General features: G+C 46.0%; 1 protein-coding gene and 1 long non-coding RNA gene across 8 annotated transcripts; one reads left to right on the forward strand and one right to left on the reverse strand.

Moving 5' to 3' along the window:
• Window positions 1-886: 886 nt before the first annotated feature.
• On the forward strand, window positions 887-23,240 carry CLTA (clathrin light chain A). Of its 7 annotated transcripts, XM_011288550.4 has the most exons (7): window positions 894-1,242; window positions 9,376-9,413; window positions 11,442-11,559; window positions 16,169-16,280; window positions 20,593-20,646; window positions 21,815-21,850; window positions 22,808-23,240. In XM_011288550.4, exons 1-7 carry the CDS (start codon window positions 1,026-1,028, stop codon window positions 22,977-22,979), a joined length of 747 nt encoding a protein of 248 aa, XP_011286852.1. In that variant the 5' UTR covers window positions 894-1,025; the 3' UTR covers window positions 22,980-23,240. The 7 variants fall into 7 exon arrangements, with proteins under 7 accessions (XP_019671751.1, XP_019671752.1, XP_019671753.1 ...); XM_019816191.3 differs by lacking the exon at window positions 21,815-21,850; XM_003995626.5 differs by lacking the exon at window positions 20,593-20,646 and having other exon boundaries at window positions 895-1,242.
• LOC109493855 lies at window positions 21,832-25,299 on the reverse strand. The gene is made up of 2 exons (XR_002148319.2): window positions 24,025-25,299; window positions 21,832-22,142 (listed from the first exon to the last, which is right to left on the reverse strand). It is a non-coding gene; the product is annotated as an uncharacterized LOC109493855 (long non-coding RNA).
• Window positions 25,300-26,477: the final 1,178 nt, after the last annotated feature.

The following is a 26,477-nucleotide window of genomic DNA, read 5'->3' on the forward strand; positions in this document are numbered from 1 at the left end:
TACCAATTCTGAGGTGCCCAGAAGACCTGGGTTTTCTTTTGAGCACTTCCTGGGTGATTAATCCCTTCCCACACAGGGGCCTGTTTCCCTATGAAATTCCTAGGTGATCCCTAAGGAGTTTTTCAGTTCTAGAAATGTATGTGTAGCCCTGGTAAGACATACTCGCTGCAAAAAGGCTTTATAAAAGGAGATATCTTCGCCTTTTTATAAAAATACTGTGGGGTAGAAAAATCGGAATGAATGGAATTTATTTAAGTAATCTCTACACCCACGGTGGGGCTCGAACTCACCACCCTGAGACCAAAAGTCACATGCTCCACGGACCGAGCCAGCCAGGCGGCCCTGAATGAATTACGTTTCAGTCAGGCGTCTCCACAGGTGAAAATAATCCAGGCTGGGTGAATGAATGAACAAATACAAAATTTTTAGTAAAGCCGGTAAACAGCTCTGAAAGGATTCAGCCTTCCCAAGGAGCCTGGGAGGGAGGCAGTGTAAGATTCTCGATCCCATTTTCCAAACGAGGAAACCTGGGTTCAGAAAGCGTAAGTAGCTTGCCTCTTCCGTAATCCACCGATCGTTGTCGCACTCACTTCACCTCACCTCCGCCTTCAGCACTAGAGTCCCTCCGAGACGGTAGTCCAGGGTCAGAGCAGCCCCAAAGGCCAGGTGGGTAAGGCTGCTTCAAGTCAAGCCACTTCCGCCTTCCTCAGGCCTGACTGGGCTCACTACCCTCACAGCCCGCGCTGCCGGAGTCACGAGTTTTCCTCGGAGGCCCTCCCCTCCTCCTGCTGATTGGGTGGTTCTTGAACTATTTCTGTCCTCTGATTGGTTGTTAGCCCTTCGGCTCCCACCCCAACACCGCCTAGACCAACCGGATATAGGGGCAGGGTTTCCGCTTCCGCCTTCTCCCTCCCGCTTGTCGTCGGATCGCGGTCGCCGCCACAGCTGCCGCTGCGGGGCGCGGTGTCGGTGGGGCGGTTGGCTTGTCTTTCAACGTTGGTGTGCGTGCCGTTGAACTGCCCGCCATGGCTGAACTAGATCCGTTCGGCGCCCCCGCCGGCGCCCCGGGCGGCCCCGCGCTGGGGAACGGGGTGGCCGGTGCCGGCGAAGAAGACCCGGCCGCGGCCTTCTTGGCGCAGCAGGAGAGCGAGATTGCGGGCATCGAGAACGACGAGGCCTTCGCCATCCTGGACGGCGGTGCCCCCGGGCCCCAGCCGCACGGCGAGCCGCCGGGGGGTCCGGGTGAGAGTGCGGGCGCGTTTGGGGCGGGAGGACTTGTGTAGAAACTTGGCCCAGGGTGGGTCTAAGGGCTCTGTGTAACTTGTTTTTTGCTGAACGGGGAGGAGGGTAAGGAAGAGTGCAAGGAGGAAACGAGACCCTGGCCCAGTCATTGCAGAAACCTAGGTTCGGTGAGCCTACTCTGTCGTATGAGTGTGTTTAAGTGCTCCTGGACGGGATAGAGCGAGAAAGCAAAGAAAATAGAGTACTTGTCAGGCTGACGAGCCTGAAGAAGCCGGTTCAGCTCAGGAACTTTTCATTGAGCACTTGCTGTGCTTTGAGCCTGGCCTCTGAAACATAGCCGCATTGGCGCAGTTTGGCTAGACTTAAAGGCAAGTCTGAACCCAGCACAGAACCGGTTACTGGGAAGGGAAGGCAGAAAAAATGAGCATAGTGCTGTCGTTTTGGGGATATACACCAACAGAGGTGGCAATACCGTTCAGCATTTAAGGACTTCAGGGGTGTAGAGTTGGATTATGGGGACGAAAGGAGGCGTGAGTAGGGAACTCGAGGAAGGTGGCCTAGCCCTGGAGGAAGAAACTCCAGCCAAAGAAGGATAAGAGTTTTACCATTTATCGGACGGATTACAGCCAGGATTTCTGGAGCTCTACTTCCTCTAGGAACAGCTTTGGTAAGCAGTGTTGCCTAAGCAGAATTTAAGATTAGCCTGGACTAGCCTTCCAAAAGGTGAAGAGAGAATATTGTGTGGCCTTTTCCCAGCCAGAGGTCTGGCAAAAACAAAACCAAAAAACGAGCCTTAGGATGCCAGCCCGACCTTTGAATGCCTTAGCTGTGGGTGATGTTTGGAATTATGGTGGAAGCAAGAGATGAGTGGAAGAGACCTTTCTAGTCATATGGGGAAGTAGGAAATTAGCTGGAAGAAGTAAGACCTGGGTTTTCATTTACTTAAAAAAAAAAAAAAGAAAGGAGAATAGGGCACAGTAGGGCAGATAGGAGTGCTTGTACTACAGCCTTAAAGGGCCATGCAGATAACATAAATGAGAGAAACCTGCTGGGAATGAGACGCTAAGGAGTATTGGAGACCGAGATTTTGTTGCACTGTAGTTGTGCTCTTCATGGAAGGATTGGGACTCAGAACTCTCAAATTACTGTGCCAGCCAAGCGGAACCATCTTTGTGAGTAGGAGTGGGGAGACTGCTTGTTTACAGACTCTTGAGTTTTTATGCTGCACCATGGTACCTCCTAAGCAAATCAGTCCCCCAATAAAAACTTACACGAGAACATATGATACACTTGAAAATGCAAATTACAGCAAGCAGGTGGGACTGAACTGTGAACTGGGCTGTGGCAGGAGATGAAGTTGGCCTTAAGTGAATAGGTTTTTGTGGTTGGGTGGTGTTAACATTTGCCGGAGAATCATAAATTTACTTTTTAGATCCTTAGTTTACTTCCCTCATTTAATAAAAGAAAACTTGAGTCCTACAGAGCAATGACTTGCTTAGGAAAAAAGGGCAAGTTTATTTCTGTGCCCTAAGTCCCCCTGCCCTTTGGTTGTACCATGTTCTGTTGCAGTTGTGTCAGCAGGGGTTTCGTGGGATAAGAGGTGGTCATTTCTGAAAGGTACAGAAGTAGGCAGTTGTGGCTGCCTTGGGTAGGACAGAGTTCAGAGAATCCGGACCCGTAGTTAGAAAACTGTCCTGATCCAAGGACAGTGTTACTCTTGCTCACAGTTGTGTCCCCAGTGCCTAGCAGGGTGTCTAGCACGTAATAGATACTCAAAGGAATGAACAAAAATATTAGGTCTGAGAGTCCTGCATAGAAAGACAAATGTTGGTGATGGGCAGTTTGGAGAGGTAAAAGGGAGGGGATAGGTCCCCTGTGCATTAAGCTTTCAGCAAAGGGAAGGAAGGGATGGTTGCTGACTTAGTTTCTAGGAAGGACTTTGTTAGTGACCTAAGCGTTCATGGACTTGAAGCCAGTCCCCTGACAGTGCAGTTGAGATCGGTAATAGTGTAGTGGTCAGCACTTCCTCTGGGGATTAGAGAACTAGTTGGGCTCTGCTTTCTTTCCTTTCAAAGAGGCACTTTAGTGGTTAAGATTCTGTGCTGTCCTAGACTGCTTGAGCCCGAGTTTAACTTTGTGGTTTCAGGCAGCTTCCGTAACCACCGCTGCCTTGTACAGATCTACAGAGTCGATAGGATTACATCAGTACCTGTAAAGCGTTAACACACTGTACTTGGTATTACTTGGTAGTAATACCACAGTTACCTGGCTGTACTCTTATTCCTTGGGAGTAGCGGGGAGAGAGAGGCATTACGAGGCTTATGGGCCTTGGGGTGTGCTGAGGAAACAGATTTTAGGAGGAAGCCCTGTATCGGATGTGTTACCGTACAGAAATATATGGGCAGGATGCTCTAACGGATTCAGGAAAGAGGAACATACTTAAACTTTCCCCAGCCTTGGGGGAAACTCCCATGAAGGATGGGAACAGACAAACCGGAGGTCCTGAGCCTTGGATGACTCCCTCGGTTGTTAGGAGGTCTGGAGAAGAGAGGTTAGTTTCGAGGGGGGGAGGGTGACCAGCTGAGTGAAGTGGCTCGCATACTGAAGAGCAAGTAGTCAGGAAAGTGGCAGCATAAGTCTAGACCTGTGGAAAAGCCTCGATGGTGACGGCTAAGGAGGGAGGGGAGACCGCGGGTAAGGAGCTACTGAGAGATTATGGCAGTGAGGCAATATTTGTTGTTTCTGACAAGTCTATCCTTGGAGAAGGAGGGAGGGAGGCACATGAATTAAAGTTTTCTGGAGGAGGAGAGTTATTTTCTTGGTAGCAGTGGAGGAGAGAATTCAGGGAAGTCTCATGCATGATAATTAGTAGTACTGCCTACTTAATGTATGCCAGCTTCTTTGTGGTTTCACATCCATGCAGTAAGCGCAGGCTAAGTAGTGGCGTCCTATTACAGGTAAGAGCTGATCATGGGGGAAGTTGAGCAGTTTTCCTAAGGTAGCAAGCTAATACATGTCTCCCCTGGAGTTCAAACCGATGTGTGCCTGACCCCCAGTGGATGGGGAATGTGGGAGTCAAGTGGGTTTGGGACAAAGTATCTTCCTTCTCTGGAAACTAATTCTGGCCTTTGTTTCTCTCTGGAGTTCCTGAGATGCCCTAGGAAGTTTCCTTCTGGAGCATCAGGTTACTTAGCTTAGTTACCCTAATAAATCAAGGCCCTAAATGTCCTCTATGCATGTTTTTGTAGCAATAGGAAATTCTTGGACTTGGGCCAGCTGAATGTCTGTACAGTAACTAACGAGCTCAGATCACTTGCCAGTGGGTTTTGAATGAGACTTCAGACCTAAAGGACAGGCAGCATGTGACTTAGGAGGAGGTATGGGATGACAGTTGCTTCTAGTTTTGTATATGGAGTAGCGATCAAAGTCTCTTCCTGTTGGGAATGGCCCTGGGTTGGAATATATTAAGGACAGTTGGTGTGTTAAATGTAATAAATTAACCAGAATTTAGGCTTAGGCCTGACCATACTAGCTATTATAAGCTCTAGGAGTCAAGATCATCTCACTCTTTCTGTCTTACAAAAACTAAATTCCAGGTGGATTAAAGAGAGGCATTTTTGTTATTTTAGTATCAGAAGAAAAGTGACTATCTCAGAGTATAAAAGTCCTTCAGCATAAAAGCAGATACAGAAATCCTAAAGGAAAAATTGATAGTGTCCGCATACAAGTTAAGTAGCTCTAGTTGTTAAATATTGTAAATCATACAAAATGACAATGGGAAAAATATTTGTAATAAGAGGACAAATAATACAAAGCGAATATTTAGAGATCAGAAGATACAAAAATGGGCAAAATTCTCACAATTCAGTAAGGAAGAAAATCAAACGTCAGATACATGACTACCTCACAAGAAATAAGATTGACACAACACAGCCACCTTAAGTTCTTTCCCTGCTATCAAATTAGCCAAAATTTAAAAACCCAAAACTCAGTCTTTAGTGTCATTAAGAGTCTGAGAAATGGGGGCACCTGGTTGCTCAGTAGGTTAAGCATCTGACTCTTGATTTTGGCTCAGGTCATGATCTCAACAATTGTGAGATGAAGGGCTCTGCACTTAGCACAGAGTCTGCTTGGGATATTCTCTCTCTCTCTCTCTCTTTCTCTCTCTCTCTCTCTCTCTCTCTCTCTCTCTCTCTCTCTCTCTCTCTCCCTCCCTCTCCCTCTCCCTCTCCCTCTCTCCCCCCCTCCCTCCCTCCCCCTCCCTCTCCCCCCCTCCCTCCCTCCCCCTCTCCCCCTCTCCCCCTCTCTCCCTCTCCCCCTCTCTCCCTCTCTCCCTCTCTCCCTCTCTCCCTTTCCCTCCTCCCCCCCTCCCCCCTCCCCGTCCCCTCTCTCTCCTTCCCCACCCTCCCCCCTCTCTCTCCTTCCCCACCCTCCCCCCTCTCTCTCCTTCCCCACCCTCCCCCCTCTCTCTCCTTCCCCACCCTCCCCCCTCTCTCTCCTTCCCCACCCTCCCCCCTCTCTCTCCTTCCCCACCCTCCCCCCCTCTCTCCTTCCCCACCCTCCCCCTCTCCTTCCCCACCCTCCCCCCTCTCTCTCCCCCCATCCTCCCCTCTCTCTTTCCCCCCTCCCCACCTCCCCCACTTGTGCTTACTTGCCCACCAGCCTGCTTGTGCTAGTGCTCTCTCAAACATTAAAAGAAAAAAAAAAGTCTGAGAAATGGGGCAGTCATGTGCTGATGGTAGTAATAGAAATAGACTAAAAGGGGTCAGTTGGTCAATGTTTAGTTAAAATGTATATCCTGAGGGGCGCCTGGGTGGCACAGTCGGTTAGGCATCCGACTTCAGCCAGGTCACGATCTCGCGGTCCGTGAGTTCGAGCCCCGTGTCGGGCTCTGGGCTGATGGCTCAGAGCCTGGAGCCTGTTTCCGATTCTGCTTCTCCCTCTCTCTCTGCCCCTCCCCTGTTCATGCTCTGTCTCTCTCTGTCCCAAAAATAAATAAAACGTTGGTTTAAAAAAAAAAAATGTATATCCTGGGGCACCTGGGTGGCTTAGTCCATTGAGCATCTGACTATCTCTGCTCAGGTCATGATCTCATGGTTTTGTGAGTTCAAGCCCCACATCAGGCTCTGCACTGACAGTGTGGAGCCTGCTTGGGATTCTCTCTCTGCCCCTCCCCCACTCATGTTGTCTCTTTCATTCTCAAACATTAAAAAAATAAAATGTACATCCTGTGACCAGCAATTATATATATATATGTATATATATATATATACACATATATATATATATATATATAAGTTTATTTAAGTTTACTTCTTTATTTTGAGAGAGAATCTTAAGCAGGCTTGAGCTTCTGACTCTTGATTTGGGCTCACGTCATGATCTCAAAGAGTCATGGGATCAAGCCCTGTGTCAGTCTCTGTGCTGAGTGTGAAGCCTACTTAAGATATTCTCAGGGCGCCTGGGTGGCTCAGTCGGTTGAGTGTCTGACTTTGGCTCAGGTCATGATCTCACAGTCTGTGAGTTTGAGCCCCGCGTCGGGCTCTGTGTGCTGATAGCTTGGAGCCTGGAGCCTGCTTCGGATTCTGTGTCTCCCTCTCTCTGCCCCTTCCCTGCTCATGCTCTCTGTCTCTCAAAAATGAATAAATGTTAAGAAAAAATAAAGATATTCTCTCTTTCTTTCTCTTTCTCTCCTCCCCCGCCCCTCTCCCCCACTTGCACACTCCCTCTAAAAGAAAACAGGGAAAAAAAATCAAGCTTTATTAAATATGAGAACTATGTTGAAATAAGCAAGAACCATAACCAGCTGTTGAAACATAGATCAAAATCCATGAAGGTAGGTAAATGCTTAGATCCTGGCTGTTTGTATTCATGTATCAGATGATCTTTCCTCTGACTTCCTGGCCTGCTGAGGTATTGCACCACTTTTGAAAAGCTGATTATCTCATAAAACATGCATTTATTATTTTTTCTTACATACCTTAAAAAAGTCAAGAGAGAAAATACTGTCATTAATTATTTGCCCCTTCAAGAACACCTTATCTTTCAGGGAACCCTACACCTATTTTCAGGTCATTTGTGAAGGGCTGATACATCTAGGTTTATTGTAAGGATTAAAACTTAACGTGTATAAAATGTTGGACATGGTGCCTGGCACCTTGGAAACAATAGTAGGTTCTTTCATACTAAAAAAATGACAATTTAAGGACATAGATGAATGAATTCCAAGAAAGCATATGTTGTAGGAGTCTGGTTTCACTGAAAGCAGTTGCCATGTGTGTGCTAAAGGGTAGAAGCCGATGGGCTGAGTGTTGAAATTATATATTTCTTTCTTCTTTCTCTCTTTTCCTTTTTTTTTAAAAAGTGTCTTAGGGAGATGTGCTGGGGAAGTAATCTATAAAAGTTTTCAATACTCAAAGCCAAAAGGAGAGTAATTGGGAGAAGCAAGAGAACCAAAAGAATGGATAAAATGTTAGGGTTGGTTTGGAAAACAGGCAGTTCGAGTTGGGTTTAATTAGTTAGGAATCAAGAGCAGAGGAGTGGTTTAATGAAATCTTTGCCTGTTCTTGAGGGAAGGATGAGAGCATCCTGCCCCAGGCCTCGGGGAAAGCCCTGATGTTTCCATAGAGTGCCTTCTGAGGGCCTTGTTGATGGTGGCCCACACTAACTGCTTGCTTGGCGTTCTTTCACTGTGTGGGTTCTTGTGTCTTTTAGGTTCATCTCTTATCTTCCGTCTCTCGCCCCAGGCGACAAGATGGTCGTTGTAGTTTGAAAAAATTGTATACATGATAGAAGTCCTTCATAGTAGTAGTAGATGTAGATGTAGGTCGGTCAGCAGCTACAGAGTGCAGAATGTGTAGGTGGAAGCTACATTTTTATGTTGCCTGGATCAGGGCTTTTGAAGGAAGGCAGAGCAGCCACTCCACGGGAATGGCATTCAGTCTGTAGATTGCCTCTTAGTGACTGCTTTTGGGTCAGGGCAGGGGTTAGGATGCAGGCTGATCAGGTAATTGAATTAGTGAGATACAGAATGGAGTTTAAAAAAAAAAGTGGGACGGGGATCCCGGCAGATAGACCAGAGCACGCTGTATGTAAAGGCCATCCTTTCATAGAGGCCCAGTATTGCCAGGTCGTCCGTCTGCCTGCCTTCATCCCAAAACCTGGACATCCTGGTTTGGGGAAATTTTCTTACTTAGTACTTACTTGTGTTTTAAATATGTTTAGCTTGTGGACTACTGTTTTGTTTGTTTTTAATTTTTTTAATGTCTCCTTGCTTGCTTGCTTGCTTGCTTGCTTGCTTGCTTGCTTATTTATTTATTTAGAGAGCAGTCAGTGCAGACTCCGACACGGGGCTCCACCTCACGAACCGTGAGGTCATGACCTGAGCTGAGGTCAAGAGTCTGATGCTTGACCGACTGAGCCACTAGGCACCCTTGGACCACCATTGTGTACCATATGGATTGATAGTCTCTAGGTCTTACTTGAAAAGGCATTTTTTACATTTCTCAGATGGACTTTCTCATTTAGCTCATGAGTAGTTAATTGTGCAAGACTGGATGGTACACCATACTTTGAGTTTTTTGTAACTTGTGTCCTTGAAAACACTGATTTAATTTGGTATGCCCGAATCTTACTAGCTCAGGCTAATTCCAGGTAGTCTGGAGGAATTAGCAAGAAGTCAGGTGTAGACCCTTGGGTCTCTATAGGCACAGGATGGAGAGTTCTTACCTCCAAGAAAGCACCTTGGTTTGAATATGAAGCTGCATGTCACTGCTGACTGGATGATTCTAGGGACCACTTTTGCTTTGCCTTCTCCAGAACTTTCATAGACACTGTTGCTCTCTGAGATTCTTCTGCCAGGCGTCCATGTGTTCTTTTTCTAGGCCAGAAGATCAAAAGGTTTTGAACTAGGGGCTTGGTGCAGATTTTATCCACATTTTGGTGAAGTAATTTGTGTATAAGTACATCTTGATTTCATTAAACAGGAAGTTATTTGTTCTGTCTAGTGCCTAACAAGGGATAGTATTAGTATAACTTACAGTACCTGCAGCATATAGTATGGTATTATATGCCAGAGTGCTTTAGCCTAGCGTTTGACCAGCCCTGATTGATAGACTGAATTTTGTCTTGCAGATGCTGTTGATGGAGTGATGAATGGCGAATACTACCAGGTACAGAGTACTCTGATTATGTTGAATGATAATGGTCAAGGCTTCCTTTCCTGTGATTTGAATTCACTGATCTAGAAAGGACTCCACTCTTTTGACTTTCCTAGATGTATTAGTATTGGGTATGTTACCTGCTAGAATGGAAGGGTTTGAAGAGAAGTGACATTGATAGAGCCTTCTTCTAAAATGTTACTGACCTGGCCCTAGTGTTACCAGTTTTATTCTCCGGAAATGAACCTTCGTGATGGTGATGGTAGCAGTGACTAAACACTATGTGCCACGTACTGTGTCAAGTGTTTCTACTTAATCTCTAATTTTCTCAACAACCTGGGGAACCTGTACTATTTATTGTCCTTCCCATTTTACAGATGAATAAGCTGAGGCACAGAGAGAGAGTAGTCTAAAAGTAACAAAGCTGGTATGTGGTGGGGCCAGCATTTGAACTTTTGAGATGATATTGGGGGTGGGGGGGCTGGAATTTTTGGTTACTACCATTATTTTACCTCTTCCTCACTAAGCTTTCAGTTGCTAGCCCAACTTGGATTACCTTAAACACAGCGAAGTTTTAGTAGTTTATGTAATTGAAGTGTTCTTGGACTCTGGCCGCCAAGCATGCATTTTTGTGCTCTAGCTTTTTTCATGGTGGTCGAATGGTGGTCACAGGGCACATTGGGCTTCACGTGTGCATGTCCTTTTATCTAGAACAAGTGGAGGTTTCTCCTCTTCTCCCAAGCACCCAACAAGAGTTGTGTGTTTCCTTCTGGACCAAGTGGAAGTAGTCACTATAGCCTTGGGGGAATAGCATGATGCTTTGCTTATGCCTGGGTTTCTTCTGCCCATCCCTCAACCAATTAAAGAAGGATGTTAGTCTAATTGGTTTAAACCAAGGATGGACTAATTTTTTTCGTTAAATACCAGGTCATAAGCATTTTAAGCTTTGTCACGAAGGTCTCTGTCAGACTACTCTTGCTGTGCTGTGAAAGCGTCCATAGACAGAACATAAGTGAATGGGCATGGCTGTGTTCCAGTAAAATGTAATTACAAAAACAGGCACCTGGCACGGACTCTAGTTTCCAATCCCTGTTTAGAGCTTAATCCTTAGAGTGAGACACAACAGCGTTCAGATTCTGGCTCTGTCCCTAACTAGCTGTGAAGTGGACATGTCAGTTCTGTGTCTCAGTTCTCCAGCTGTGAAATGGGAAGAAAAACTTTGCTTGGGGGATAAAGCTTTTATGTGCCTGACACATGGAAAGTGTTACTAAGTTTTGTTTGTTTGTTTTTTAGTTACTAATATTTTAAGTAACTCCCCTTCCATCTTTTATGGTCTGGTTAGGTTAATTTGGAATTTACTTCCTAGTTCAACAGGTGAAAAATCTAAAAGATAAATCTCTTAAAGATTAAATTCTGTTTGAGTCTTTATCAGTGTATCAGCTGTCAGACCTTAGCCACTGTAAAAGAACCTGCCCCCCTACCCCCCACTTGTGACTCATATTTGCTTGCCTTTTTATCCTTTTCTTTGGTGTGACTGTAGGGACTGCACGTTTTCTTTTGGACTCTTTTACCCAGAGTTCTCACATTTTGGTTAGGTGGCATTAAGTGATCTTTTTCCTACATTGTATAATGGCATTTAGAAGCCTTAGGTTCTAGGCCTTTCTGGGCTGTGTATTTACCTTTGTTACTTTGAAGATTCCACAGAAGTTGTGTGTCAAGTGGGAAAACAAAAACCATTAACACTGTTTCCTAGGAAGTCCATTATTACCCGCCTCCCCAATTTTCCTCTCTCCCACTCACGTCCCATTTATTAACAGGTAGGATAAAAACTACCTCTCTTGTAGATTGTAAGGATTCTGTGCAGTAATGTTGAAAGCTCCCTATTGGCACGTGAGGTTGTGTTGTTGCTTTTAAAGGTAATCCTTTAACATTTTACAACAGCCTCCGTGCTGTACATAACCAGGGGTTCTGCCACGGATGAAGTGTGTTTCAGGAAGGAACGTCTGGTACTGATAGAACACAATTGTGTTTTGTGTTAAGGAGAGTAATGGTCCAACAGACAGTTACGCAGCTATTTCACAAGTGGATCGCTTGCAGTCAGAGCCTGAAAGTATCCGTAAGTGGAGAGAAGAGCAAACGGAACGCTTGGAAGCCCTTGGTAAGGAATCCCTTTATGTCTTTGGGTGTCTGTTTTCAGTGTGATAGTTGACCTTGACTCTTAACCCTTTTTAACTAGAATTAGCCATAATGTCCTTGTCTCGTATTTGGGAAGATCTCTTTCTCAACCTAAATAAAGGCCCCAAGGCCACCCGCATGGAGACGCTTGATCACAGGCCATTGTGTGAGGATTAGGGCAGCTCGGAGAGTCGCCACCGGCCACCGAGTGCATCCTCTCAGGAGGAGCAGAGCAGTGCTGTGGAAAGAGTCCTGAGCTTGGAGTAAAAGACTAGGTTCAAGGCCCAGGCTTAACTCTTACCAGCTCTGGGCACTTGGTTGCTCAAACCTTCCAGTGTCTGTTAACTTCCTCTGTGGAATAAGATCAGTGTTACCAACCCCAAGGGTAGTCCGGGGTGGTATTTATAAGGGTATTGTATAAACTTGTAGGTATCTTGTCCATGTGAGAGACTCCAGAGTCCATTTATCATTTGAAGGCTGAATTTAAGGTAATGCTTTAAGAGGAAAATGTAAATTGTAGGAAACACGTACAGTTTTGTTTTCTTGTTCTGATAGCTCTGTAAGGTACGTTTTTACCTCTGTAGGTAGGTGAGGAATGGGAGAATCCCAGGATAAGTTTTTGAGTCACTTAGCTAAGAAGTGGTGGAGTCACAATTCAGCTCAAGTCTGCCCTGTTTCATAGTCCAGACCCATCTGTCCCTTGGTCACATTGCATTTAGTGAACACTATCCCACCAGGCAGGCCCAGCCCAAGATCAGTGCCAGCTGGCCTGGCCTTCGGTGAAGATCTGTGTATGGAGTGTCGCTTTTGGTCAGGATTGGGAGGCTTGGTATCTGTACTTGGGAGTTGCAGAGGTATGGCACAGTGTGGACATAAAGCCATGGGGCAGTCTTCTCAACTTTTCATTAAAATTTCAAACGGAATAGTTGAAAGAAGAGTAAAATGAACTTGTGTGTACCCCCTAGATTCAGTAATTAACATTTTGTCATATTGGGTTATCTTTATATAAATGTAATGTAATGTGTGTGTGTGTGTGTGTGTGTATGTTTTATACACACACATTTCTGGTCCACTTTCAGATACATCACGTATTTTATGCCTAAATATTGTGTATCTAGAAATAACGATGTTCTTCTGTGTACCCACAATGTCAGCGTTATTCTTTCTTGGGAACCACTGAATTAGTAAACACGTGAGTCCTATTCTTCGGTTGGGGTAGTTGACACCTGGAAGTAGGACCGAGTCTGTTATTTCTCCAGTCCAATTTATGTGACTTTGAGATCAAAGGACACACTTCTATTTGAACCTTTATGGCACTATCCAGTAGTAATTTCTTTGATGATGGAACTACTACGTTATCTCTGCTCTCCAGTGATGGTAGCCACTAGCGACATGTGGCTGTTAAGCACGGGAAATGTGACTCGTGTGACTGAGCAACCGAATTTTAAATTTTAACAGCCACGTGTAGCTAGTAGCTCCTGCATCGGATAAGATGAAAATTGTCCTCGTGGTGCCGGCAGCCTTGGTCCTGGCTGCTGCTTCTGAGTAAGCTGAGAGGCAAGACTTAGCTGGTATTAGTATTTTTCACGTTTCAGAACCCAACTTTATCTTTTCCCTTTCCCCAAAGTTTAGTAAAGTTGTCTTCCATGGAGGGAGTACACTTTTGGTGTCTGGAAGAATTGTGTTTTTTCAGTTATCAGATTGGGCACCTTGGGAATGTTCAGTGAATTGTAGTTTTCTTAAGATGCTTTAAAAAAAAAAATTTTTTTTAATCTTTATTTATTGTTGAGAGAGAGACAGGGTGAGCAAGGGAGGAGCAGAGAGAGAGAGAGACACAGAATCTGAAGTAGGCTCCAGGCCCCAAGCTGTCAGCATAAAGCCCGACGCGTGGCTCGAACCCACGAACTGTGAGATCATGACCTGAGCCAAAGTCGGATGCTCAACCGACTGAGCCGCCCAGGTGGCCCCTTAGGATGTTTTTATGAAGGAAGTCAAACATGTGGCTTTGCAGCTGAATTAAATTGGTCTGTGAACCTTAGGTGTTTTTTCTGTTTTGTCTTGTTTTTTTTTCCTTGCAAGAACTGTGAGAAAGCACAGATGCTAAAAATAGAGAATCCATGTCAGTTGTTTTCAGCTTAGCTGTTGGCTGTGTCCTCAAATAATTTTCCTTTCCATGAGCAGTAATAGGGATTGCCAGAGAAGACAGCCGTCCATGTGCCCTGCTCTCTAAGGGGACTTCATCCTTCCCTCCCTCTTCTCCTGCCGAGATGCAAAGATTGTATTGCAGCTTAGATCTCTGCCCTGTTGTACTAAGCATTTAAGAACTCTAAATTCTTATTGCTAGTGTCCCTTCATAAATCTGTAAAAGCAAGTAGATTTAAAGAGGTGGTTTTATGCAGCGACTACAATCTGCAGATCACAATTTTTATTTAATTTTTCAGAGAAATAACTTAAAAAAAATCATTAGACTACACACAAAGGCAAATACTCTGCACTTAAAAAGTAATGTTTTAGAAGTGATTTCACCACTCTTGAAAAGGTGACCTTCAATTTTTAACCTTGGTACTCTTTGGTTTCTTGTCCACACGCACTGCCAGCTCACAGCATTTCCCGTCGCATCGTGGCGTTCTCCATTTCACTTACACAACAGGCTACAGGCTAACAGCTGCTTTAGAATCCGAAACTTTTGGAGAGTTTCTAGGTGCCAGTAGGCTATTTCTAGTAGTTACAGACACAGCCTTTTCTGTAGGTTGTTACTATAAAATGTGCTTGCAAAGGCCCCAAAAATGCTCCCAAATGCTCAGTTTCTTTCCTTCAGGGGGTGACTGGCCACCACCGCTGCTTTGTAACCTCCTCGAGGATGCTGCTTACAGGTCGGGCTCTGGCTCTGTGCTGTCCAGACTCTTTTCTGGAGCACTGGTGAGCACCTTCTAGTCACATCTTGTGATTTTTTTTTTCTAGGCTTGCTTTCCTTTCCATCCTTCCCTTTGGAGGCAGCTTAACGAAGTAAGAACGTGTAAGCTTTAGAGGGAAATCTGGGTTTGAATCTTAGCTCTGCCACTGACTTTAACCTTTAGGAAAAGTTACTCAAACTTTCTGAGCTATAGTTTGTCTCAGTGCTGAGCATGGGTCTAGAGTTTACCTTCTTGGGATTGTTATAAAGATTAAATGAGGGGTCTATTATAAAACACCTGCGACAGGCACCTGGGTGGCTCAGTCGCTTAAGCATCCAACTTCGGCTCAGGTCATGATCACGGTTCGTGAGTTCAAGCCCCACATTGGGCTCTTTGCTGACGGTGCAGAGCCTGCTTGGGATACTCTCTCCCTCTCTCTCTCTTTGCCCCTTCCCCCACTTGTGTGTGCGCACTTGTTGTCTTCTCTCTCAAAGATAAATAAACTTAAAAAAAATTTTTTTTAAATAAAAACACCTGCCAGAGAGTATTTCCTTAAGAACATGTTTAAAAGTGAACTCTCAGAGTAACTTCAGATGTCAACTGCATGTGACCTGCATTTCTGTCTCCCCCTCTCTACTGACTTGGTCTTTTTAGCTAAATGTCTTAGTGAATACTTAGCTGAGAAACTTAATGTTTGAGAATCCAGTATGGCAAACCTGCTAAGTTTGCGTCTTCTAATTTCTAGAACCTTTTGGATAACTGTTAGTGATCCCCTACCCCACCTCAACCCCCAGCAATCCTCCATTAGTTTCTTTTTTTACTTCTGTCTTAGCTCTGCCACAGACTCACTCTGCAGTCCAAGCAGGAATAGCTATTTTGTGGTCCCCCTCAACATTTACCATCTATATTCTACCGCCTATATTCCTGAATCTTCTCTACCTCTGGTAATTTTAACAACAGCTCCCTGCTTCATAGAGGTGCTTCTACCATTTTTAGTTAAAAGAGAGTGCCAACTTATTTTACAAAACCATTGGTTGTCAAACCTAGGCTGTTAAATATAGTTTGGGAGAAGATGTTGTTAGATGATGTAATATTAATTGTCCACCCTGAACTGATATTGACAGCATTATTAAAGAATGGTACATAGTTGTTTTTTCCCTGGTTGGTGCCCCCAAAGGCTTTTTTGTATTAAGAAAGTATTCCTGGGGCGCCTGGGTGGCTCAGTCGGTTAAGCGTCCGACTTCAGCTCAGGTCATGATCTCGCGGTCCGTGAGTTTGAGCCCCGCGTCGGGCTCTGTGCTGACAGCTCAGAGCCTGGAGCCTGTTTCTGTGTCTCCCTCTCTCTGACCCTCCCCCGTTCATGCTCTGTCTCTCTCTGTCTCAAAAATAAATAAACATTAAAAAAAAAAGTAAAAAAGAGAGAGAGAAAGAAAGTATTCCTCCCCTACCCCACCCCCAAAAGAAATCCCAAAATTAGTGAATCCACTGATGTCAGTGGATTGAGATAAAATATGAAACCCCTTGAATGGAATCCCTGAGATCAGAGACTGGATGCACAAACAGGGAAAACAGAATTTTGTCTTCCCTCCTGCCTGGTCTCCTGCCAGCACACAGCAGTTTTAATAAGACTAAACAATTTATGGAGCAGACTTCGATTTGTGTTTTGCCTCATTTTATTTCTTTTCCTTCCCTTCAAAGATGCCAATTCTCGGAAGCAAGAAGCAGAGTGGAAAGAAAAAGCAATAAAGGAGCTAGAAGAGTGGTATGCGAGGCAGGACGAGCAGCTACAGAAAACAAAAGCAAATAACAGGTCAGTCCCCGGTGCTACCAGCACTGCTTGCTTTCCAGGATGGAATCAAATTCATTTCCAGTGGCCAATGTAGTTCTCACGTGCTGCCTCTTTTAGTGTGAAATGTATTTGCAGGTTTTGGAAAAAGTACTTGAAACATAAAGGTTGCAGGTCTCTCGGGTCTTATGAGCTTAATCCAGCCTGTCCGTTAGCCATCCCAGTTGTAGTGGATTTAGCTCTTCAGCTAAGAGTTTGGTTAATATGTGTTGCTTGTATCGGTATGAAGCAGCAAAAGGGAAAGTTATGTCATGGATTAAGTCCACATGCAGAAACGTAACCCTGAAATGAAGGGCTGCGTTATGAATATACCAGGATCTCAGTACTTTGGGGATTATAGACTTGGTCATGTTGCAGCCCCTAAATACAGCCTTGCTCTCTGAAAGCTGCTAGGCAGAGGGGCCCGTTAGCAGAGAAATGTGCTTTGTAATTCAGTAGCCAGGGATGTTCCGACACGGTGACTTGAGAACGAAGGGTCCTCCGCGTACATCTGAGAAAATTGACCTAAGATTGACCTTTTGAAAGTGCTCTTTATGATATACTCCCTAAAGTTGAGGGAGAAACTAAGCGCCTCCTCCTCTCCCCGCCGAGCAGGAGCTGTGGTCTCCATGCTCAGTCTGCTTGGAAGTAGCTCAGAGAGGTGGAGGCAGCACTGCTGGCCTTGATGTAGGCCAGTGGCTCACCTTCCTGCTGCATCCTGAGCCCAGCTCTCACACGGTCACTTCACTACCTCAGTGGAAAGATAGGCTAGACTGAGCCTGGGGATAGTTGTAATTTTCAGGGTAAAGCGCCTTCTTAGGTTCCTGCCTCAGAGGCAGAAGTTGGTTAGCTTTGGTCTCTGGCAGCTTCTTGCTGGAAATCTGCCAGAAAAGAGGGCGCAGACCGCTTTGCCAGCCAGCCTGTGCCATCGTGGGGCACCTACAGCAGAACAGATGGACCATTGTGTGCGGTAGGCTTCGGCTACCTTTCTCTTGTTGGCCATAGTTGGTTCTGTTGGCTGTGTCTTAAATGCCAAATGGGAGCCTAGTCCTGGCCCCCTTCCTGGGGGGAGGTATTTTCTAGGAATGCTTCTCAGGTTCCAGTGAGGTTCTAATACGGTGGGGACTGCCCTCTGGTCTTCACATTGAGTTGCTCAGGGTAGCATTAACTACCAGGGCTTCTCCTGAGCTTGTGGTCATTTTGAAGTGCTGACAGGTCCAGGCTGCTTTATTCTGTGCTCATTCCAGATGATTTACCACAGATACAAGTTCACATCTCTAAAGGGAGAGGAGCGAGTTCTTTGTGCAAGTACCGTGTGAGACCCCATTTACTCTAGCAAGTTGCCCGGGAGTCCGTCTGCCCTGAAGTACTTGGTAAAACCGGGCTGACCCTCCCTGTTCAGGGTCCCTGATGTGTAAACAAGTTGACAACACGGATTCTCAGACTTAAAAAATTATTATGGTGGGAATAGGCTTCTAATTGCGGAAATTTTTTCAGGCCAGTTTTGCTAAACTGTAGCCCTTCTGGAAAGAAAGGGGTTGTCTGTATACAGTATCAGTTATCCTTGGAGTAAGCACTCCTGTTTTCAGGAGCTCAGTCTCTAAGGTTTAGTCCCTCCAGGCATCGGTTTAGGGCTTTGGTACCTTTCTTAGAATCGTAGAATGTCGGGTTGGATGATGTCATAGGTGAACTTCCCAAGTTCCAGAGAGGGGAAAAGACTTAAACTTGCCACTCATGGAGAATGTGTAGCTGTTTCAAAACCAGGTCACGAAGCGCAGGGCAGACTCTGAGTGTGTAAAACTGGAGGCACATGAGCCATTGTCACCAGGGTTCCAGGATAGAAGGGGTGGTTTTTACATTTTACTCCAGTTTTCATGGACTAGCATGGGAGCCGTTTAGAGCCACCGTGGGGAACTTCTTCCAATGGCACATACCCCCTCCTCGAGATTGTGACATTGGTGACCACTCCCCCTCCGTGTTTGATTCTCTAAACAGCATCCTGTGGGACTAAGTCCCATTTATATATGTAAAGGAACTCTGTTCGTAGGTGAAGAGTGAGTATTTTGAGAAAACGAAGTGTTCGTTTCAAGCATGTGCCCTTCTCTCTGGATGACTTTTGTAGCAGCTGGATTTTTAAGGGGGAACACAAAGATAGGTAGAGTAGTTTGAAAGAAGAGATGCGGTGGGTAGCGAGGGCCTGTATTTGAGTGTATCGTCAGGCCTCCTGGCTTCTAGGTGCCCAGGCGTGGTGCTGGGTAGATGACCGCAGATCTTGTCTTCACTGCATCTGTAGACTGGTGTCCGTCCTCAGATTGCATCTCCCTGCTTTTATCCCAAGTCAGGGTGCAGATGCCACTGCACAAGAGCCATCAATTATTAGTGACAGCCTGTGGAAACAAATTCCTCCTCCACGGGAGCCAGTCAGGACAGTGTGTACTCCAGACCAGCCGCAGACCATGTTCCCTTCCAAACTGACAGAAACATTTCCCCTTTTACAGGGGTCTCTGGTGCTAACTTTTCCCCTCTTTCAAGACTTCTAAAAGTTGGCAGACATTTTTCCCATGCCCCGTTGGGGCTATTGATGTGGGTCACCTCTTGAGCACCCTGTGGTCAGGCCCAAAGGCATTCCTCCTCCCTCCCCCCGCCCCCTTTCCCACAGGCTTCCATGAGGATTGCTCTTTTCAGGCCCTTCTGTCTGGTGTGTGAAGAACAAACAGGCCACTTAGATGATGATTTTCCATTTGTCCTGCTTGTCTGTAACCCGACCCGGATGGGGCTCTGCTGTCACTAACAAGCTCTTTAGTCTTGGGGCTAACTGCAAAGGAACAGAAGCCTGGCATTCAGGCTTTTGTTGTCTTAGTGATGCCTCCACTGGAGTCACTAAACCTTTATTTTCTTCCAGTAGGAGCAAGCACAAACTGAAATTGATTAGGTTTAGCCCTTTGTGTAAACTAAAAGGATTATGGGCTTACAAGCTGTCTGGCCTTTCCTTTCCCGCCCACTCATTCTGCCCACAAACAACTCTGTTTTCCTGCTGACTCACTGAGAGTTACAATCAAATTTCCACAAAACACCTCCTATGTATAAACCAAAATGGGAAAGAAGGCAGGCTGTGGGTGAGTCTAAAAATAAACTGAAATAAAATTACTAGAATTTCCCTTTAAATAAATAAGTGACCCTAGGTTAATAAACAGGCATGATTTTCCTTCAAAATGCCCCTCCCGCTCCTGTGCCCCAAAACCAGCCTGGCAAAGGACAGGGTAAGATTTCCGCAGGGAGGTTCCCTGCCCACCCACAATAGATGGGGTGGGCTGGCTGGGCCCAGGGATTCAGCCTGGGGCAACAACGTCTAAATAAGCCAGCCTGTCTGTGGGGGTGTAAACTCCTCCACCCAGCATGCCCCCCTTCCCTTTCTGTCCCGTAGAGCCCTGCCACTTTGATCCATTCCTGGTGTGAGTGAGAGGGGAAGTGAAGTTGGGGTTTCTGGACTGCACCTTGTGGTGGCAGTCCAGTCTGGCTGGACTGAGCGGACGAACCAGCTTATTCGGGGACACACAGGAAGACGGTGCCAGAGCCAGGACCCTGGGCTGCAGTCCTTTCCGCCAGACCACTTGTGTCCGGCAACTATTTTCCTCATCTGTTCCCAGAATACTGAAAACTGATCCCATTGAGCCAGGGTGGTTCAGAAGCAGTAGTTGGATAGTGGCTTTGGGGCCTAGCGTGTTTGGTGTCGGGCAGCTGGCAGTGTTCGTGCCTAGCGAGACTCCCTGAGGCTGACGGGAAGGCGGCGTGGCTTCCCGGTCATCCGCCAGCGGGGAAGAAGCCTTACTGCACAGTGCAGAGAGCCAGGCCGGCCTGCTTCCGAGTTCTGCCGCCTGGGGTTGAGCAGGTTGCTTCGTCTCTAGGCCTCCTGTTACCTGATCTGTAAAGTGTTGGTGAGACCACGTCGTAGTGTTCTCCTAGGTCGTTGGGGTTGAGGATTGGATCGGATGGATTCGGAGTCTCTAAAAGGGCTTACCTGGAAGCGGGTGCTGAGAAAGGCTGGCCGTTGTCAGGAGAAGGTGGGGAAGGAGTTGGCAGGGCTCCTTTGGGAGAACCCGCCCCTGGGGAAGGCCAGCGGAGAACCTTGCCTGCTGGTCTCCAGCACTTGAAGCCTTGCTGGGTGAGGACGGAGCCTTGGGAGCAGCGCCCTGGAGCACAGTCATGCCTCTACTGTGGATTTGAGATGTTTCTGCTTCTCAATGTTCTCTCTTTTTTCCTGCCTGCTTGCCTGCCTTTTGGACCTCTTGCTGTCTAGGGTGGCAGATGAAGCTTTCTACAAACAACCCTTCGCTGACGTGATTGGTTATGTGTATGTTGCAAAACTAATTCCTTTTCTTGTTTTGATTCTACTTTTTGTTTAGAGTTAATGTTCCTGTTATGTCACAAGTTGCTTTGCTTTCTGAATTATTTCAGATTGGCACTCTGGGGATTGCCTAAGAGTTATAAGGTTGGGGGTATGACCCATCGATTTGTCTTGCAGAATCGTGACTCCCTTTAACTCCGATAGCCCTTTTGCACATCCAGGGTTTTGGAGAGAAGGAAGCAGATTCCCTTTTAAAATGTGGGTCATTTGTGACCTTGTCTGGGAAGGCTGTGGGACGGGGGTGGGCTCTAACTTCTTGCTACCTACCTGCCCTAGGTGGGGACGGGATGTGTCCCCACCTGGAACAGGTGGAAGCTCTGTGGTTGGGAGCTATTGGGGAGGAGGGAGGGAGGCAGGATTTCCTACATTTAATTCTATAGAACGACATGTGGGGTTGGTTGCTTCTCCCTTGGGGCAGCAGAGTCCAGAGCAGAGGAGATTGTCTCATTGGGTAAGGGGGGGAGCTCTGTATTTGTTTCTCTATGGTTTTATATGTTGGAAATTGTTCAGTGGCCACCTTCTGATGCCCTATCCCCCTAGTGTGGCACAAAGAGGCCCCAAGCTTTTTAAGGTCCAGATGGCCAAAGCTGTCTGGTGTGGGCCACTGTGGTTTCTTCTTCCAAAGAAAACTACATCTTCTCTGGAAAAGTACTTAAGGATTCTTGTTTTCAGAGCAGTATTGCTGTTTCCTTAAGAATTAGGACTAGCTTTTGATACAAGGGAGATGAGGGTAGAAGGGTGGATAATAGGCTCATGGCTGTAGAGCCTCTTAGGGCCTGTGACCTTTACCCCTTCATCCCTTTAGAATACAGAGCAGGGTTCCCTGGGTCCCCAGATGCATTTGCAATGAGATTTGTGAAATGCTGGACTTACAGGTGGTGTTGGATTGATTTTTTGCACATTCTCTCTGGAGTAGAAATGGAGACTGGAAAGGTCGAGTCTGGGTTTGCTGGGCAGCAGGGTGGCCCAGCAAAGCCAGCTGCACGTTCCCAAGTGTAGCTAGAGTGGCAAGGGCATGTCTAGCTTACTGACCATCTGCATTGAGCTCATTCTCATTTTCTATATCTGACCTAAAGTTTCTCTCCTTGTTTCTTTTCTTCTCTTCACCTTTAAGCACAAACATAAACCATCCTTGCTACAGCCTAGAACAGTTAAGTAAACCTTTCTCACTGCCCCTAACTGTGTGTGCCATGAAGTCGCAGTGTTGTAGTGGCTCTGGGCTTCAGCAGTGTCTGCCACGGCCATCCCTGTGAGAGTGCCACCCCCCGTCCCCACAGACCAGTCATCTCCATTGCTTTTGCTTTGCCCGTGATGCTTGTCGGAGTAGATGAATATAGTGTGTCTTCCCTCCTCCTTCCGCTGTCCTTTCAGGCTGTAGCTCCCACCAGTTCCCAACTGGGGGGTGGGCTGACCTTGACGTGAAAGATCGTTGGAGCAGCATCCTAGCAAAAAGCAACTGACATTGATTGGCTGTTCAGCCATCAGATGCCCACCCCTTCCAGAGAGTGCCCTGAGTGGCCCAAGGCACCCGGCTGGAGGGAAAATGGCCAACTTTGAGCTGAACTGGACAATGTCCTAACAAACCCCCTTCCAGAATGGCTTTAAGTCTCTAGTGCCTGCTCGCATGGGAGCTTTGTCTTGAATTCCTTTTGATCTGCCCTGTTTCTCTCCGGTCTTAGGGATAAATCCAGAGGCTATCGTGCAATGACCGGTGGGCTTTTTAGAAGTCTCTGAATTTACTTGAAACTCAGTAGAGCCCAACATAAACCACCGTTCACATTCTTGACCAGCCTGCTGCTTTGCTCCTGTTAATGAAGGCAGTGCATAGCTGGCCAAGGACTTGCTTTTTTAATGCTCTGTGTCAACAGAGACAGAGAGAGAGTGAGCCCTGCACCAAACACCTGTATTCCAACATTTTACACAGCAGTCCGGGCCCCTGTGCCTGGGAGAACTGGCCACGTGTCTGCTCCTGAATCTGACCTGAGCCAGGCAGGGGCTGTTACTCTTTGGAAAAGCAGATGCCATTCAGTCAGGCACGAAGAGGCAGCCACCAGGTAGCTCACAAGGGGTTCTACATTAAACCAACATATTTCATTGTTGCTTCCAGGGCAGCAGAAGAAGCCTTTGTAAACGACATAGACGAGTCGTCCCCAGGCACTGAGTGGGAACGGGTGGCCCGGCTGTGTGACTTTAACCCCAAGTCCAGCAAGCAGGCCAAAGACGTCTCCCGCATGCGCTCTGTCCTCATCTCCCTCAAGCAGGCCCCCCTGGTGCACTGAAGAGCCACCCTGTGGAAACACTACATCTGCAATATCTTAATCCTACTCAGTGAAGCTGTTCACAGTAATTGGATTAATTATGTTGAGTTCTTTTGGACCAAACCTTTTTGTCTTTAGAGTTGATCATTGTTTGTGATTGCATGTTTCCCTCAACTGTGTTCTCCCTGGCATTCAGAGAGGAGGGGGAGGAAGCCTCCCAAAGGTAGCCTCAACCTCTACTTTTGTGCATTATTCTGAGAATAAATTTGTTTCAGAAACAACCATGAAGTCTCATTATTGACCTCAAGATACACTGCACGTTGGAGTAAGATTGGAAAGGATGATGGATTTCCTTTTATCACTTCTAGCACTGAGGAGGCACAGCCACGGAGTGTCCACCCCCGCTCTGAACTGAAAGAGCTCCAAGTTACTGCCATCTGTATGTAGTAGGATGCTGTGGAAGTTTCTATTTGAAAAAAGGGAGTCCCGTGGCTGGAAATTAACCTCCCATTGCTCCCCGGAGAGAGAGCTGTGAATCCCCTTACCAACCCAGATATTTTTCCCAGCCGGCTCTTGTCACTGCCCCCTACTCTAGGGGCTTGGGTAGTATTTTTCACCAGGGGTCTCTCTGGGGTATATATTATTCCACTGGATTGACCCAGTAAACCTGAATCAGGATGGCATTACTTTGTGGCTAGCCCTGTTACTCTGAATTTCCACAGCACACACTGGGGTCTGTGCCAGCCCTAGGACTCCACTCTTGCACTTGCCAAACCCTTCCTGTAGGCCTGGCTAACCAACACACTAGGCCCGTGTGCTTAAATTAATTAAAATACGTTTCCAGCCCTAGATTTCATATGCTTAATGGCTGCCTGTGGTTAGGTAGCATCCCAGCCATCGTCACAGAAAGTTCTGGACCATACTGATCTACACGACAGGTAGCACTAAGAGACTGTGTACTCCATTCAGGCTTCAACACGTGTTATATGCCTTTCAGCCTGTCACATTTTAGGTGATAGTTCAAGCAACTAATAAAGCCAAATCAGAAATACATGCTTATAGTTACCTGATACTATTTCCAAGTTGGAGACTGCTGTAAACTCCTGTAATACCACCCAGGAGGGGTAGTAGATATTGCCAAGAAGGAAAGTTCACCATCTCTCCCATGGTAATTGTATCTGGAGGGGAGAGGAACCTTCATTACTTTTCTGCCCATGTCCCTACCTCTCTCGAAGCTGCTTAGGTTGGGCGTTCCTTGATCTGGCTCACATTTCTGGCCTCTGCTCACTCCTCCTTCAGCCACTTTTGATTGCAGTCAAGTAATCACTCGCTGTTCAACCATTTATTACTTCTGGACCTTGCTAATGCCATTCAAAATGTCAAAATCCATCTTAAGAACCGGCTCAAAGGTCGCCTCCAAAATGCTTTCCCTTACTCCCCTCTGTGAGCTCCCATGGCCTTCTACATGGGGCAGCTTACCTTTTGGTATTCTCCTGGTGGCAGTATCTAGGCTGGTCTTGCCTCTCTCACACCAGATGGGCTTCCTGAGGGGAGATGTGGCGGTTGTAAAAGATCCATAAAGTCTGACATTCCCCAGATCAAGAGGTGATTGGTTGATACGACAAAAGGACTGCTCTGTGACTTCCAAAGCTAGATCAAAGGCAACACAGCTTACAGCTGGTCTGTTGGAACACGCAAAGCTACACAGGCTGGTAAGTCCTTGAGTCACCCTGAAGCCAATTCTGTGAGGAAGCCCAGACCAGCCCACACAGAGAGATCCTGAAACTACAAGCAGAAACGTCTGGCCAGTCCCTCGTGTTCTAACTTCCTGCTAGCCCAGCTCTAGCCGCTGTAAATGCAAATACATCCGATACCTGGAGTCGGAACTGCCAGGTAGAGCCTTTCCTAAATTCCTAGTCCACAAAATCCGAGAGAGAAATGATTACTGTTTGAACCTCTTAAGTTTTTAGGGTGGTTTGTGACAAAGCTGTAGTAACTTAGAATTGTTCCTGATAACCTGCATCACCCACATGGGGTTTCATAAAAAGGAGGGAGTTTGGTCCATGGACTCAGTAGAGTGTTCAACATTTAGTTTCAAACTTCTTTCTTTGGACCACTTTGCTTTTTATGTCAAATTTTAAATGTTAACATAGTATTGGAAGTCCTAGCCAGAGCAATTAGGCAAGCAAAAGGCACCCAAATTGTCAGTTTTTGCAGATAAAATGACATATAGAAAACCCCAAAGGCCAAAAAACTGTTGGAACTAATAAATTCAGTAAAGTTGCAGAACACAAAATCAATACACAGGCATCTTGCATTTCTGTACACTAATAACTACCAGAAAGAGAAATTAAAATAATCCCATTTATAAAACGGCATCAAAAACAAAATACCCAGGGATTTTTAAACAAAAACATGAAAGACCTGTACACTGAAAACTGACATAAATGAAACTGCAGACAAATAAATGGAAAGATACTCCATGCTTAGGGATTGGGCGAATATTGTTAAAATGTTCACACTACCCAAAGCAACCTACAGATTCAATGCAATCTCTTAAAATTCCAACGGCATTTTTAAAAAACAACCCTAAAATTTGTATGGGACCCCGAAAGGCTCCAAACAGCCAACACAATCTTGAGAAAGAACAAAGCTGGAGGCCTCATGCTCCTTAATTTCAAACTATATTATTACAAAGCTATAGTAATCGAGTATTGGCATAAATACAGACCTAGATTAATGGCACAGAATAGCCTAGAAATAAACCAATGAATGTATGGTCAGTTAATTTACGACAAAGGAGACAAGAATATATAATCAAGAAAAGACAGTGTATTCAATAATTGCTGTTGGGAAAATTAGGTCACTTATCTTACACCATACACAAAAGTTAGCTCAAAATGGATTAAAGAGTTGAATATAAGACATGAAACCAGTAGGCAATAAACTCCTTGACATCAGTCTTGGTGATTTTCCGAATCTGACACCAAACGCAAAAATGAAAAGTGGGACTACATTAAAATAAAAAGCTTGTGCACAAAGGAAACCAACAAAATGAAAAGGCAACCTAATGAGTGGAAGAAAGTATTTGCAAATCATATCTGATAAGGGGTCAATCCAAAATATGTAAAAATTCCTATACCAGCAGAACAAAAAATCAAGCCCGATTGAAAAATGGGCAAAGGATTTGAACAGACATTTTTCCAAAGACATACAGATAGCCAACAGCTAGCTAGATGCATCGATGCTCAATATCCCTGATCATCAGGGAAATGCAAATCAAAACCACAGTGGGAATGGCTATTATCAAAAAGACAGGGGGCACCGGGGTGGCTCAGTCAGTAAAGCATCTGACTTCAGCTCAGGTCATGATATCACAATCCGTGAGTTCAAGCCCCACGTCAGGCTCTGTGCTGACAGCTCAGAGCCTGGAGCCTACTTTGGATTCTGTGTCTCCCTCTCTCTCTGCCCCTCCCCTGCTCATGCTGTCTCTGTCTTAAAAATAAATAAAAACAGGGG

The sequence above is a fragment of the Felis catus genome, chromosome D4, assembly GCF_018350175.1.
Source record: "Felis catus isolate Fca126 chromosome D4, F.catus_Fca126_mat1.0, whole genome shotgun sequence".
Taxonomy (NCBI): Eukaryota; Metazoa; Chordata; class Mammalia; order Carnivora; family Felidae; genus Felis; species Felis catus.